Raw genomic sequence first — 15707 nt, forward strand, 5'->3', positions numbered from 1 at the left:
TTCAGAAGAGGGAGTCTCATGTGGTAGCTGGGGGTCAGCTCCCTAACACCACATTTCAGGCACTCTGGTCTGGGCTATGCCAGCCCTAGCTTCGCCTTTCAGATTAACAATAGGTGTATCCCAATTCCTGAATCATTCCCCTGTGATATACAGCCCCTGGCTACTCAAAGACGCACCCCAGTTTTATCTTAAACCACTGCTCCTGTAAACCACACAGAGCTTGTGAGCACTTAAAACAAAAGTAGTTTTCAAACAATAAAGATCGAACTAGAAATAAAAAAAAAGTGGTGAAAAAAATGGTTACAATTTAAAAAAAAAAAAAAAGAAAGAATGAAGCATGAACCTGGATCTACACTTATCAATAGATACCTTTCTTATCTAAGAAAGTCGATTTTCCTCCCCTCCCACCAAAACTCAGTCTGTTGCAGAACTGGCTGGTTTCTCTAGAACCAGGATCCAAATGTTTATGAGGGGTTTCCTCAGTGAATGGATGCAGTGTCCTTCCCCACACTATATTATCCTGAAAAGTATGTTTGATTTCTATTCACAGACAGGGCGAAACCCTGCCTAGCTGTAAAGTTTCTTTTTTACCTTTAAGTGGTTTTGATTATTTCTTGTTGCCTCTCCTGGTTTCCCATTCAAAAGTTTTAGGCTATGTCTACACTGGCAATTGAACGACAAAAAAACACCCAAACAAAAAAAAACAAAAAACCCTAAAAGACAAATGTTTTGCTGCAACAAGTGCCAGTGTGAACAGCATTGTCATCAGGAGCGCTCGCCTGCCAACAACATGAACACCACTCATTGGGGGCAGAAGTCTTTTTTTGTCGGCAGGACAGCCGACAAACAGCAGCTACACTGCACAACTTTTAGTGTCATGGCTGTGGCGATACAGCCATGTTGCTAAAAACTGTGTAGTGTAGAGGTAGCCTTCATATTATGCAGGGCTAAACAACCTAGCCCTTCTACTGCATCATTGGCCAATCAAGGCAGAGTGACAACTCCCCTTTGCCCATATGGGCCATCACCAAGACATTGTTGTCTTGTGACCAATTTCTACTCCAAGTCCATCAAGCATACTTTCAGTATATTATTCCTTAAACATTACCCATGCATATATTTCACAATGATTATGACTCTTGACAAGTTATAAGCGTTTGGAGATACATTACATGTTACTCTCTATAGATAACTAGTGAGTTTGTCAGATCTGGTGCAAGAGATATTTACAAAAAAAGAGGATCCTTTGCCAAGGGGTCTGTGTGTCACACTGGTTTTGGAGCAGGAGAACAGCTCTCTCCCGTCAAACTAAACATTAATAAAGTTTGCACCTTCTGCTTTAAAAATCCATCCCAGTATCTGTATTTTATTTTCCTGCATGCCCCGATCAACTCTTACCCCTGTTTTTACTACCTCTTTTCCGGACTACTCGATTTCAGTACTTTATGATCTTAAGTACAAACTATCAAAACTACATTCTGTCAAGGAAATAAGCAGCTTGTTTGTTTTTAACTGACAGAAACCTCACACCCATCCTATTACAATAAGCAAACAAGCACACCCGCTTTATTGGATCCTGATATGATTGGATAGCCATTATAAAATAACCCTTGCACTCAATGCTTACATTTATATGTACTATATGCACTGTAATAGGTTGTAAATATTTTGTATAAAAATGCTATTAAAGTAAAATGCACTTGTGTCCCAAAACAATCATTTGCAATCAACTGTATGCTCTTCAGACAGAAAAACACAACTTTTCTGAATAAAATGTAACTAAAATGTTTATTATGCTACTAACCTTTCCCTTCTCTAGGAGGTGCTTCTTTTGCTTTAAAGCCATCCACTGGTGCTTTTGTATCAGTTTCCAACACTAGACTTATCTGTATCTCAGATTTAAATTTAGTATATTTGTTGCTGAGCAAAGGATACCATTTTGGTGCCTGCAGAATTTAAAAAAAAAAAAAAAAAAAAATTATATATATATAAAGTATGTTCCAAAAAGAAGAAAGAAGAGAATGGCAAAGGCATATAATGTGGTTACAGGATGAAATTACTCTGCTACAGTCTGCCAAAAGATGTAAAATGTGCTTCAGTGCTTATTTTCAAAATATCAGACTGATTCTCTGTCACTTTCTACCGTAATAGCAGAAATTTTGTTATACCAAATTTCTTAGGTAGATTGACATGGACCAAACCTTTCTGCCTAACAATCAAGATGTCTAACAACAATGCCCTGATAGCCTTTGGAAGTGCATGGGAAGCAGCCTAAGATGGAGCGAAACCACAAATTACAGCAAGATCACAGAGTTTTAGGGGACCCCGGGGCAAAATCTGAAACTGAACCTCTCCCTCACCACCTGAGATCTGGGGTAGGATGGCAGGGAGCTAGCTTGCCCCACTCACTCTGCAGAGGCGCCTCCTGTCCCACAAGGCTGGGCATGGTTCCCTGCTCTATATGTTGTGACCTGGCACATGGGATCACTGCTCACTCAAATTTTCCCCAACGACCCTTCCATCATGACAGAGGAGTAGCCAGGCCAAACCTAAGTGGCACTATGACCCTGTGCGCCAGGTCACAATGCTATGTGCTCAAATTCCACTGGTTTGGGAGCCCTCTCAAGCAGGGCGCCTGGGGTGAACTGCCCCTTTTGCACATGCCCCATCCCAAGCATTCTTGAGCAAGGTTTACTCAAAAGTGCCTGCCATTCACCAATAAAACAGCTCTCTAAAAACTGCCATACATCAGCCTTTTGCTTTATTTTTTCCTTTTTAAACATTTTTCTCTTGGTCTCCTCTGAAGTAGGCAACTGTGGCTTAATGACTGCAGCAGAGGGAGAAGGAGTCAAGATATCTGCAGTCTATTCCCAGTTTTTCCCTAGTTACCTGCATAACCTTGTGCAAATCATTACCTCTCTTTGTATAATAGATGGCACTCTAACTCACAGGTGTTTTGTGAGACTCATAAGTCCTGTCTTGATACACAAAGAAGGTGTGTTTTTTCCAATCCAATTACCTTAATATAACTAAAAAACTGGATCAAGACAGACTGACATATTTGAAGACATATTAATTAGCTGGCCATATTTTAGGCTAGACTCCTAAAGGAAAAAACTGCACATATTCCTTCCAATGCCTGGGCATACTCAACAAGATAACAGGCTAAAACCACCATAGAATCTTTAATCAGAATAGAGAAAAATCTTATTTTTCTAAGATCTCATCTAACAGACCCTCACATGGTAAAATTGTATGGAACACAAGCTATCTTGAGAAGAGTGAGTTTTTTCAACCCTGCGAAAATGGCTCTAGGGAATCCAGGCTATTGTATGACCAGCCATGGTGTAGTTTATACATAGAGTTTAAGGCCAGTAAGGACCATTAGATCATCTAGCCTGAGCACCTGTATATCATGGACATTAAAATTTCATTGTATTGAGCACTGTATTTTACACATTTGGCTAAAGCATAATTTCCAAAAATGCATCCAGGACCGATTTGAAGATATCAAGAGATGGAGAATCTGCTACTTCCCTTGGTAGTTTGTTCCAATTCTACACTGTTAAAAATGTACTTATTTCTGTCAGAGTTATTGTATTGGTCCCAGGATAGTAGAGAGACCAGCTGGGTGACATAACATCTTTTGTTGGATCAACTTCTGTTGCTGAGAGAGACATGCTTTTACAGAGCTCTTCAAGGCAACCCTGAAGCTGTCTCTCTCAGCAACAGAAGTTGGGCCAACAAAAGATATTACCTCACCCACTTTGTGTATCTTATGTCTAGTTAAAACTTACTGGCTAGCCATTGGTTCTTGTTACACGTTTATCCTTTAGTACCCAATATTTTCTTCCTGAGAAGGTACTTTAACACTGTAATCACGTCACCTCTCACTCACCATTTTGATAAACTAAACAGATTCAGCTCTCAGTCTCTCACTCATTTTAATCATTCTTTGAGAGTTTCACCCTGTACTATTACTTCATCGCCATAATCTGAGGGATTTTTATTTTTTTAAATAAAGAATACAAATTTGGTTGTTTCAGCAAAGAACTACTCAATTACAGACAGAAATAAAAATCCAAAATTAGTCTGATTATTAAAGACAGCTTACAGAGAATTATTTCATATGAAATACAAATACATCAATGTCAATATTGCAATTCTCAAAATCTTTAAAATTCAGGAAGGCAAAAGAACCTTCACACATGCTTGGCCATATCACAGTAATCTCCAATGACCAATTTAAAAATAAGTCAGATGCATTTTACATTTCATCATGTTAATAAAATGTATACAAAATATTTGTGCTTCACACATGCTATTACAATCTCCTTTGAAAAGGTTTTGAACTACATGTTCTGATGAGTCAACATTCCTTCAAATAGGATTGGAGAGCTCTGCAAGTTCCTTTTGAGAACTACTTCAGAACCTACAAAAATGGAAAATATAAGTACTATCCAACTGTCAGTTATTAACATCTCCTCATAACAAATAACATACCTGTTTCTTTTCTTGAGCAGCTCTTAAATCAAGTACAATATAGCCTATATTCTCCTTAGTTGAAGATACAGGATCCAAAGCAAAACACTGGAGTTTGATAGGTGTACGCTGTAGCCTGGAAGAATACCACAATGAAATCCAATTTGTACCAACAATCCCTGTAATCAGACTTAACTGATGAAAAAGGTCACAGCACGGAAAGATGACAGTATAAACATAAATCTGAAAATATAGCAACTTGTTAACTGGTTCACATCAGTACAAACTGAATATACTGTTAAACGTCTACAATCAAACACTGTTATAAATGATAAGGAGGTAAGTAAACCCATTTTTAAAAAATTCGTTCACTGGACCCCTCCTAAAGTCCAAGCAATCATGGAAAAGATATAGTAGTATTACATTAAACTGTTCCTCACCAGAAAGAGAGGCAGGTTCAGATTCTACTCTCAGACATGTAACATTCATCACCATGTATTTTTAAATTTTATGCTAACAGTTGGACGTATAGTATTAAACTGACACACAAAATAAGCAGCACCACTTATTTCAATCGGAATTTCACTTCAGTGTTAATTCAGTGATTAAAAAGGTATAAAATAAAAACAGACTGTTGCGTTCACTACTTGATTACATCCTTTGAACTATTTTCAAGTATGTCTTCAGAATGTAAATTTAGCTACATCATTAAAAACAATGGCCTCAAAACATTTGAAATTATTCCCCCCATATACAACCATCAAAATAAAGATGGCTATGTCTACATAGATAATGCCCCCTAGTGGTTTGTGCATCAATATATTTGGGCAGGGATGGTCATGCACTTGTCAGTAGCAGGCGTGAAAAAATTTCTCTGATGATGGTGGTACCACTATTGAAAATGCAAAGTAACTAAGTGTGGTGAGTCTGTTACATTGAGCATTAATATTAAGGCATAAAGTTGACGCCAGATACGATATTATATATGCTAAATTAGGCTAAGTGATAGTTGCTGCAGAAACCATAACTCAGAACTGTAATAGGGGTTTTTTTGCATTTAATATGGTGTAGGATTAAGTTTTCCAGTAATATATTCCACTGTATACAGGATAATTTGAGTCCACTGTAGGTATTGTAGCATAATGCTCTTCTACTGTAAGATTTTTTTAAAATAAAACTCATACATGAGTTTTAGACTCCTTCAATGTCACTCACACTACCATTTATCATTTGTGCTGTAGCAGCAAAGCCATGGTGGAAAACTTTCAATATATACTGTAATTATATATAGCAGATTGCACTACAAAGGGTGGATAAAAATCAATTATTTTTAAAAAAGTAAAATAAACCAGATTTTTTGATAGATTCTTTTCCCTTAAAAAGCAGTTTATCTAAAGATAAAGATATCTTTGTGCTATAATGTATCTCATCATAGAATAAGGATTATAAATTCTAATTCTATAGTATAAGACAATATATTCACGTAATGTTTAAGAAAAGTTTTGTAAATGAGTTTCAAGAGTTCATGGATTAGGGACCCAATCTTATGGGGTTTCAGGGGCTTCTGTGTAGATTATTTAGGCTAATCTTTCTATCTACCCACCCAATGGGACTCAGTGCTCAGTCTAGAAGATACCATCGGAGTTGCTTAGTTTTGCAGATCTCAAACTGTGGATATGTGTCTCCAGAGATAACACGCTTGTTAATAGCAAAAATGTTTTTAAATAAATATATAGAGGTGAGAAATAACAGACCTCAACCCTATTGTCCCTGTGTACACAATTTTGCACACAGAGTCAATCCCTTACCTCTCTCTAAAAGTGCAAAGTTTCAAAAAGTTCAATGAACAGAAGATTTTGGGGGGTGGAATAGATCTGGACAAAGAGAAGTCTGGATATAAATGTGAGAAGGGATGGACAGGTAGTAGAAACAAAAGTGAAACTGTTGGAGCAGCATATTCCTGAAGTCTTGAGGTCTTTCCGAGTGTAGCCTTCATTGATTTGAGATCTACCATACCTTTCTCTCACTAGAAGGGAAAATCTATAATGGGAGCAGGCCATAAAAGAGACCCAGTACTACTGTCATCTAAAATTTTTAGAAGCCAAAACACACAGCTTTCACTGGGTGTAAAGATAAAAATAATGACAACATTGACAATTTTATAATGTAACCTGTGCTGGTGAAGGGCTTTCCTATCAAGCTCCCAAGCCAATTCGGTGGCAAACCCTGGCTGGTCTGAATGATCCACAGGATCCGTAGCTAGCTGTTCACCATCAAACTTCGCTTCTACCACAAGCATATGCTTTGCACGTTTGGGAAAATGGCGTCCTGGAAAAAAAACAAAGGCACAACTATCAGGCAGCTCTGCTAAAAACACAGAAGAACTTGTGTTTTTGTCAGAAAACAGAAACTGTACAAATAAATTTCCTTATCATTCTTCTTGAAGTTGTTCTAAAACATATTAATATACTTTCCACATCTTAATTTTAAAAAAGTATCATTCCTTTCAAAGAAGTGGAGGGTGGACTTCAACACATAAAAGGTAGGATAGTGTCCTCAGTAAATATACATGATAAATAATTTTCTATTAGGTCCCAATCTTGCAAACATGTATGTCAGTAACTTTACTAGTGAGTAGTTTTATTGAATATAATGGAACTACTCACATGAGTAACTTTACTCTCCCATGTGTATGGGATCAGGCACTTACTATGATATTTTGATTTTTTTCCTTTAGTTCTGGAAGTTCATTGGGTTGTTTAAATGGGTATAATATGCAATGTTTCCTAACTTTATCTCAAGAGCCAGGGCTGAATTTTTATATTATTTGTTGTACACCAGTGTCCTAGTACTGTCGTAAGCAAGAATAATTCACTGCCTGCCATAAAGAGCTTGCAATCAAAGCTGGACAGACAGTCAGATACATAGCAGGTATATTGCTGGTGCAGATTTTTAAGTGGTTCATTACAAGCTGTCATTAAGCTTTTCACTAACCTGGTGTGAGGTTATTATTTTTTTAAAACAATGAGGGGTAGAGGAAATGAAGATAGAGTCCTGTGATAGTTTGTTAAGTTTGTGATTTAGGTGCTCATAACAGCACGGTATTAAAAACACTCAGCCAGACAGGCATTGTGCAATCCCCCCACCCCCCAACAAATTTTCACAATACTTGATTTAGGAATTTGACTAGCATCTATCTGAATTTGGTATGCCAATTTTCAGCCCAGAAGCATTACCTCTAAAAAACGTTGGAGTTGTATTTTTGGAATGTAAAAATCTAGAAGAACCTCCAAAAGTACGTATAAGCTGAATTTTGAAAGCTATTGGTCCATAAAGAGTAATCAGTCTAACCAAATTTTAATATATACCTGGAGAAGGAACATTATTAATATCTCAAATATGTATACACATCCTAAAATTCTGAACACTTCATAAAAAGCAGCCTACATTTTCAAATGTGACAAGTTTTATTTTGAAAGTACTACTTGGGACTCTTAAACAGGTGGATACTCAGCACTTTATGGAAAGTAGGCTTCCTGAAGGTGTCTCAAATTGGGTACCACCAATCATCCTTTTTTGAAAATTTAGACCAGCATGCCTCTCTTGCCTCCCTTAATTAGTTACTACATAGCATGACTCCTGAGACAAGAGAGATAACAAAGCAGTCTGAATCAACATTCTTCTGGCCTAATGGATTTCTCATTTTAAAGAAACAATACAGAGTTTTTCTCCTTATGACTGTGAATGTAAAACAACATGCATTTTGTATTTACTGTAGTTATGTCTCAAAAATTTGAGATCAATTCTTTCAAATTATAATCTGTAGTGCTGGGCACTCTAGAAATAACATTCAGAACTATTTCTGGAAAAAGATCTTCCCAAAGTCATTCATTGAGAATCTAATGCTGAAAACACCGAAAGACACATAGAAGTGCCTGGAAATACAGAAATAATCAGATATTTTCAGATACAGCACAGAAACATTCATTTAGGACAATCTGCAATTGAAGCATGAAAAACCCCAAGATATTTATTTAACCATCCTTTCCCCACCTACCAAAATTTCTGAAAGTTAACAGAAGACTGTAAATTACATTTACAAAGTGTATGTCCAAACTGAGACGATTTTCAGAAGAAAGCTCTCTCCCGAGTAAAGTCATTTTGTGTAGATAAATGAGGTGTGGATCCAACTGTAAGGAACATGAGTTCAACAGGGTGGTGTACTAGGCCCCAAACCTGTAATGAGGTCTGCACAGAATTTATTACAACACCTAAACTTTGCAGCTTCTTTCACATGGTTAAGAAGAAATACAACCCCTTCAATAAGAGGGGTATAACTGCCGATAGCTTTTGTCTTTATATTTTTAAGAAATTGTGTTTCTATAGGCTTTGGTCAGTCCAGATATCATAGAATCATAGAATATCAGGGTTGGAAGGGACCCCTGAAGGTCATCAGTCCAACCCCCTGCTCGAAGCAGGACCAATTCCCAGTTAAATCATCCCAGCCAGGGCTTTGTCAAGCCTGACCTTAAAAACTTCTAAGGAAGGAGATTCTACCACCTCCCTAGGTAACGCATTCCAGTGTTTCACCACCCTCTTAGTGAAAAAGTTTTTCCTAATATCCAATCTAAACCTCCCCCACTGCAACTTGAGACCATTACTCCTCGTTCTGTCATCTGCTACCATTGAGAACAGTCTAGAGCCATCCTCTTTGGAACCCCCTTTCAGGTAGTTGAAAGCAGCTATCAAATCCCCCTTCATTCTTCTCTTCTGCTGGCTAAACAATCCCAGCTCCCTCAGCCTCTCCTCATAACTCATGTGTTCCAGTCCCCTAATCATTTTTGTTGCCATTCGCTGGACTCTCTCCAATTTATCCACATCCTTCTTGAAGTGTGGGGCCCAAAACTGGACACAGTACTCCAGATGAGGCCTCACCAATGTCGAATAGAGGGGAACGATCACGTCCCTCGATCTGCTCGCTATGCCCCTACTTATACATCCCAAAATGCCATTGGCCTTCTTGGCAACAAGGGCACACTGCTGACTCTCATCCAGCTTCTCGTCCACTGTCACCCCTAGGTCCTTTTCCGCAGAACTGCTGCCTAGCCATTCGGTCACTAGTCTGTAGCTGTGCATTGGGTTCTTTCGTCCTAAGTGCAGGACCCTGCACTTATCCTTATTGAACCTCATCAGATTTCTTTTGGCCCAATCCTCCAATTTGTCTAGGTCCTTCTGTATCCTATCCCTCTCCTCCAGCGTATCCACCACTCCTTCCAGTTTAGTATCATCCGCAAATTTGCTGAGAGTGCAATCCACACCATCCTCCAGATCATTTATGAAGATATTGAACAAAACCGGCCCCAGGACCGACCCCTGGGGCACTCCACTTGACACCGGCTGCCAACTAGACATGGAGCCATTGATCACTACCCGTTGAGCCCGTTTGAGCCATCAAACCTTATTTGATTATGATTGTGTTAAAAAAATTAAGATATAGATCATTAGGCTATGGCAAATAAAGGGGCATAGAAACTTTTTAAAAAGCTGACTAGAGTTGAGTGCCACGAGTATATCAAGCGTTTCAGGAATTATACCTGTCTGAGTCACATCTGTAAAATACACAAAACTTTGCAGTCACCCTGTTTGGGTTTCTCTCCCCGCTCCTTCTTTTGTTTTAAAAAGTCCCCTTCTCCATTCCCTGTTTATTTATATGTGCAAGCATTGTGCAAACAGAACCGTTAAACTGATCATACACAAACTGCTATCAAATGTTATAACAACATTGAAAATGACTTCCTCCTCACCCAATTTCTGTTAAAGTAATCATACAAACGGTAGCTACAACACTGAAAATGTTATTTCCCTTTTACTGTTTCAATTCTAACTTATACGTAGCCAAAAACTCACTTTCCCTCAAGTAAACCAGAATCAGGGATTAATCTAACACCCTAGAATTGATTTTTACACCGTCTATTCTCATGGTATTACATGAATGAATGTTTTCTTTCAATATTTTCTGCCATTTAAAATTGGAGAAAGAAAGACCACCACCATAAAACAAATGAGACACACAAAAGTTGAATACTTCTACTCTCCAGTACCTTAGAAGGAGTACCGTTATTTGCATATACCCTGAATTAGATACAACATCCAGGACAAGCAAGCAGGAAAAAAAAAAAGGGAGGGGGGAGAAGACTGCACAGTTGTTACTCCAACCCCTACTTCACCTTCCCAGTGGAAGGTAGTGGCTTGGGGACTCCTTAAGATATATAGGCCCTACATCTTGCCAATAATGTCAGTCAGCTGCTCACTCAATGCTCACTTAAATCAGAGCTGAATTTGGTCCACAGAGCTTTCAACAAAACTAATCAAAGTTTGCTCATTCATTTAGATTTTAAGTGATTCTGATTTTAGTAAGATGGAGACCGTGCCTTTAAGGAGTAATGCAACTTCAGTTCTCAAACTCTTCTTGTATATTCCTTATGAAGTACTCTGCTGCTGGCAATAACGAGAAAAAAATCAGACAAAAAATACATCAGTTGTAAGGCAAGCCCACAGACGTTACTTAAAGGTAATTCTGTCCCACATCCTGGCATGTTCTTTGCAGGGATTACTAAATCCATCATCATGGTATTTTAGCAAAATTTACATAGTCCAAAAAAAAACAAACAGAAAGGGGAAATGAAAAAGTGCAAAGATGTTAATGCCAGGAGACCATCGTGCACGGAGCAAGAGCCAGCTCTGCGCCCAGAGGACAGTGGCGGGCTCAATACTTTACCTTCCAGGATGGAGACAACGATCAGAAGCTGGTCGGATCTGGAGACCATTTCTGCTTTGGGGCTGTATGGGAAATCGGGGATCCGGGCTAAGGCTGGCAGCCTGGGGGGTCCCTGGCCCTGCTGGGGGAACGGAATCTGAGGCAGGGGCGAGCGGTGTCCCGGTCCGGGCTGACAGGGGGTTACGGGGAGTGGAGTTTCGGGCCCTGGCGCGGGGGAGGGGTCCCCATATGCAGCGTCTCAACCTCTGCAGGGACAGAGCAGAAAGCCGCCGCTGGAGAGCAGGATCTGCCGCGCCCAGCTCCGCTCGCGGTGCCGCCACCCGCAGCCCTTTGCCGCCACGGACGCTCTTTAAACCAAACCGCTGCCTCCGCCGCTCCACTTCCGCCTAGCAACCAAGCGGCACCGGGCAGCCTGGCGGACAAAGAAACACAGAGACTAGGGTGGAAGAGGAGAGAGCGCCGCTTCCGGTCTGGGATCACTGCCGGCCAACCTGCAGCGCAGCGTTCGCAGCGGCGTTTGGGGTGGGAGGAAGTGGAGTGTGTGGAGCAGCGCCACCTGTGGCTGAGGCGGGAGAACGACACCCCAGCGCTCTAGATGGGGGCGTGCAAAAGCAAGAGAAATCAGAGATCGTGCTGTTATGTTCTCCATCCTCCCAGCGGTGCCACAGGGCTGGGGTGCGAGGGAAATGTCCAGAGAGGGGGTTTGCAGGCAGTGTTATCGGCAGCCTCATTTGCATACAAATCTAACCCAGCTACCACAATCCTGGGCCTGTTACGTTGCACTGAAGGTGGTGTAAACTGAAGCAGGGAAAGGAATTGCTACGTTAGAATGTGTGATCTAGAATTGCAATTAAAGTTGACATAACTACTGCACTCAGGAGTGCTGAGTGCCATAGCTAAATTGACCTAACTCCCACTGTAGCGAGAAGGTCAGCAGAAAAATGTTTCTATCAGCCTAGCCACTGCTGCTCCGGGAGAAGGAATTCCTACAGCAATGGGAAAACCCCTTCTGTCTCTACAGGGTACACTCAGCTTATGCTGCCATAGTTATGGCAACATAGGTATAGTCCCAGTAGTGTAGACATAACCTCAGAGTGGCCACGCATGGTGCTATACCAGTATAATGAGAGCGGTACCTTTATATCCTGTAGCCGTGGTTCCCAAATTGGGGTTCGCAGAACATTACAGGGGATTTGCCAGAAAAATTTCACTAATGGAGGCCAGAGGACCCTGGGCATTGGAGGCAGCAGGTGGGAACTGGTTGCAGGGCAGACAGCCTGAGGCTCAGGGAGAGTGGGCCTGGGCAGTTGGGGCTGGCAGCCCGAGCCCTGCCCCTGTCAGTGGGGGAGCCGGCCGCCCAAACCCCAGTGATCCACGTGGGGCTGGCAGCTTGAGCCCCAGGGAGAGCGGGGCTGGGCAGTTAGGACTGGCAGCCCAAGCCCTGGCAGTCAGCAGGACCTGCAGCCCAAGCTCAGTGGAGCTCAGTTGACCGGAGAGGTCAACGGGGTCCAGCAGCAGGAGTCCCACGCAGTGTGGAGGAAATTTAAACTTAAATTCCCTGGAAATATTCATTTTTAGGAGGGGGTTCACAAGATTTCACAATTTAGTGAAAGGCGTTCGCGGGCTGTTAAAGTTTGGGAACCACTGCTCTATAGTTATGCTGGTAAATGTCCACATGTAGACAAGCTCTTACTGTGAAGGAACAAAACGTGGTTTTAGAGTCTCCAGACTGTTGAAGACTTCCTTAAGAAAAGTAACTTAAATTTCAAAAGTAATTACATTTCTATTTGTAAAATTCCATGTATATCCTTTTATTTATATTTGTTAATAAAATATTATGGATGTAATAACTGTGAAAAATATAAACAGAACAGGTGAAAAACTTTTTTTCTTTATCTAATAACTTATTCCTAGTATTTACTGACTTGGCATTGAAGTGCTATGAGCAACTATTTAAAAAACATACAAATAATGCTAGTGCTACACAAGCTGTGAGCCACAATATAGTATAAAATTGTTTTTGCCAGGAACAAAACTGAAATATCTTGAGTCTCAAAATCAAATAGCCTCAGTTCACTATTTTTCACCCTTTTGCTCCAAATAGCATAGATGATACTCCTGAGACCCAATCTGTATACCAAAATGCAGAAATATGTCCAAAGACCATAGAAGTTCTTCAAATAACTTAAATAGCAAGTGGATCCAGCCTTTAATTTGCTGCAAGTTTTTATGTGCTTGACATTTTTGTTAATTTGTTCATTTTTAATCCTGATTTTAAGTAACTATACATTTGGATCAAAAATGCAGAATAATATCTCATAAATGAAAATTGACTGCAAAATAGTTGTGTATGCAGATCTCTGACATACACTCCATATCATCTGAACACATCAGGTCAAGAAAAAATAGCCAAAAGCTTTTTTTTAAAATTGTACGTATAGACAAGTCACCATTAAAAAAGTGTTGTCCAGCCAACGGTTGCCACACAGTGGTATCTGAAATATCACAGTTTTCCCTTTAAACGTAGAATAGAAGATATCCGTGAAAACAATTGACAAACATTGACTATGTAAAAGCAACTGCTGTAGGTATTATATTGTGCCCCACTGAAGTCAGAGCTGAAACAAAGTTGTGGGTTCAGTGAATTTTTTCACTACGATAATGAAGACCAGCTATCTGCACACATATAGTTGGTCCAATAAAAGACTTTACCTCACCCACCTTGTCTCTCTAATATCCTGGGACCAACAAAGCTACAACAAACACTGCATACATATATAGTTGTATCATGCATGCGGCATGGCTGTGGTTGATAAGAAAAAAAAGCATGACGGACCTCCAACATAAATGTAGAATAAATAATGGAGAGCAAGACATAAGTGATAATCCTAAAGAAGGATTATTTTTACAGCATCCAAAGTATGCTAGATTTAATAGATGTTAAGACCACAAGGGACTCTTAGATCATCTAGTCTGACTTTCATTATAGCACTGAACCTAATAACATGTTTGACTAAAGCATATCTTTCAGAAAGACATCCAGTCTTAATCTGAAGAAATCAAGACATGGAGAACACACAATTTCCCTTGGTAGCTTGTTCCAATGCTTCCAGTCACCATCACTGTTAAAAAATGGTGCCTAATTTCAATTTGTCTCGCTTTATCTTCCAGCCATTGCTTCTTGTTATACCTTTCTCTCCTGAATAAGCCACATTCCACATCACACTAAGTCACCTTCACATCCACCACTTTAGTCATTCTCAGTTTTCTGTCATTGGAAACCACTGGAAACCAGGCTATGGGCACATGCTTTGCCTGCAGCTTTGATAGCGCCTGGAGGCAGCCAATTGAAAAGTTGATGGCTACAGAAGGAACATGGCCACAGTGCCTAGGAGATGTGCTTATTCAGCATATCTTCACAACATCCTCCTCTGGACCTTAGCTATAGTTGAAAGCTGATTCCCCTTAGAGCAATTGCTGGGGAAGAATGCCTTCTCAAGGGCAATTACCCCAAATCAGTTGGGTCCAGCCATCTGTAAGGCTATACAGAATTAAAAATAAGGATTGCAATAACATTTATTCTAGAAATCAAAGTGAATATGTTGTTTGGCTCAAAAATGTAATTAGATTTAGTCCCATTGTGACCCAAGGACTTCTTGTGTCAACTGGCAGAGGGTACAGGGACCCCATGTATCTGGTACTGTATTTACATGCAGGTTACACCAGACAGGAGGCACTGGCTGGTCACTGTGTATTTTGTGTCTTACAATGGAAGTCTATTTGCATACTTAGTCAATTGCTAATGAAGATGTTGTGGAGACTTCACGAGAAGAAATTAACAGGAAGAGATGAGGCGCGGGGGAGGAACCCTGCTTAAAAGTGAAGAATAGACTACTAGTCTAGTACATGTAGAGGGGCAGAGAGACACCCTGGCATCTTTCATCTGGGGAGACAAACAGCCAATGCGCTTGGGCACATGAAAGGAGGGTCTCAGCAATGTTGGTGGGAAAATGCTGTAAGGAGGACTTTGGGTAAGCAAATATTTCTATTTTGGTTTCCAGTATTTCTGTTGGTTTCCAATATTTCTACTTGCTATCACTAGTATGTCTAAGCTTTGTTCAATAAACATATTCTTGTTTTTGCTATAAACAAATGTAAGTGCTGTGCTTTAAGTGAAGCAGTGATCAAGGGTGTAACAGTAAAAGCTGGGGTGTACTGCTCTTTTGGGAGCACAGGGTATGATAATTCTGTGAATGTCCAGTGGATCAGTGGCTGGGCACTCCAGGGGGATGCCTGGAGCACTCAGGGGTGGACTGTATCTATTGTAACCTGCAAAGGGATAGCAGAGCCTTCATATGCTGAGAGGAGAATACTTACGTTGCCTGTGGCTGGTGGAGTTAGGAATCTGATCTCTGGCATATGCAGACAAAGCAGGGAGATGGTAGCA

The 15707-nt window shown here is 40.3% G+C and overlaps 1 protein-coding gene across 3 annotated transcripts in view; it reads right to left on the reverse strand.

Annotated features, from left to right (window-relative positions):
• CEP120 (centrosomal protein 120) overlaps nucleotides 1-11683 on the reverse strand; it is a 74722-nt gene extending 63039 nt beyond the window's left edge. For all 3 annotated transcript variants that reach the window (XM_073344816.2, XM_073344815.2, XM_073344817.1), the window contains exons 1-4: nucleotides 11261-11683; nucleotides 6654-6810; nucleotides 4504-4618; nucleotides 1805-1946 (exon numbers count right to left, since the gene is read on the reverse strand). In XM_073344816.2, the coding sequence (XP_073200917.1) occupies nucleotides 1805-1946; nucleotides 4504-4618; nucleotides 6654-6810; nucleotides 11261-11309 (463 nt within the window). In that variant the 5' untranslated portion in view covers nucleotides 11310-11683. The remainder of the gene's footprint in view (nucleotides 1-1804; nucleotides 1947-4503; nucleotides 4619-6653; nucleotides 6811-11260) is intronic.
• Nucleotides 11684-15707: the final 4024 nt, after the last annotated feature.

Source organism: Lepidochelys kempii, chromosome 5 (assembly GCF_965140285.1).
Source record: "Lepidochelys kempii isolate rLepKem1 chromosome 5, rLepKem1.hap1, whole genome shotgun sequence".
NCBI lineage: Eukaryota > Metazoa > Chordata > Testudines > Cheloniidae > Lepidochelys > Lepidochelys kempii.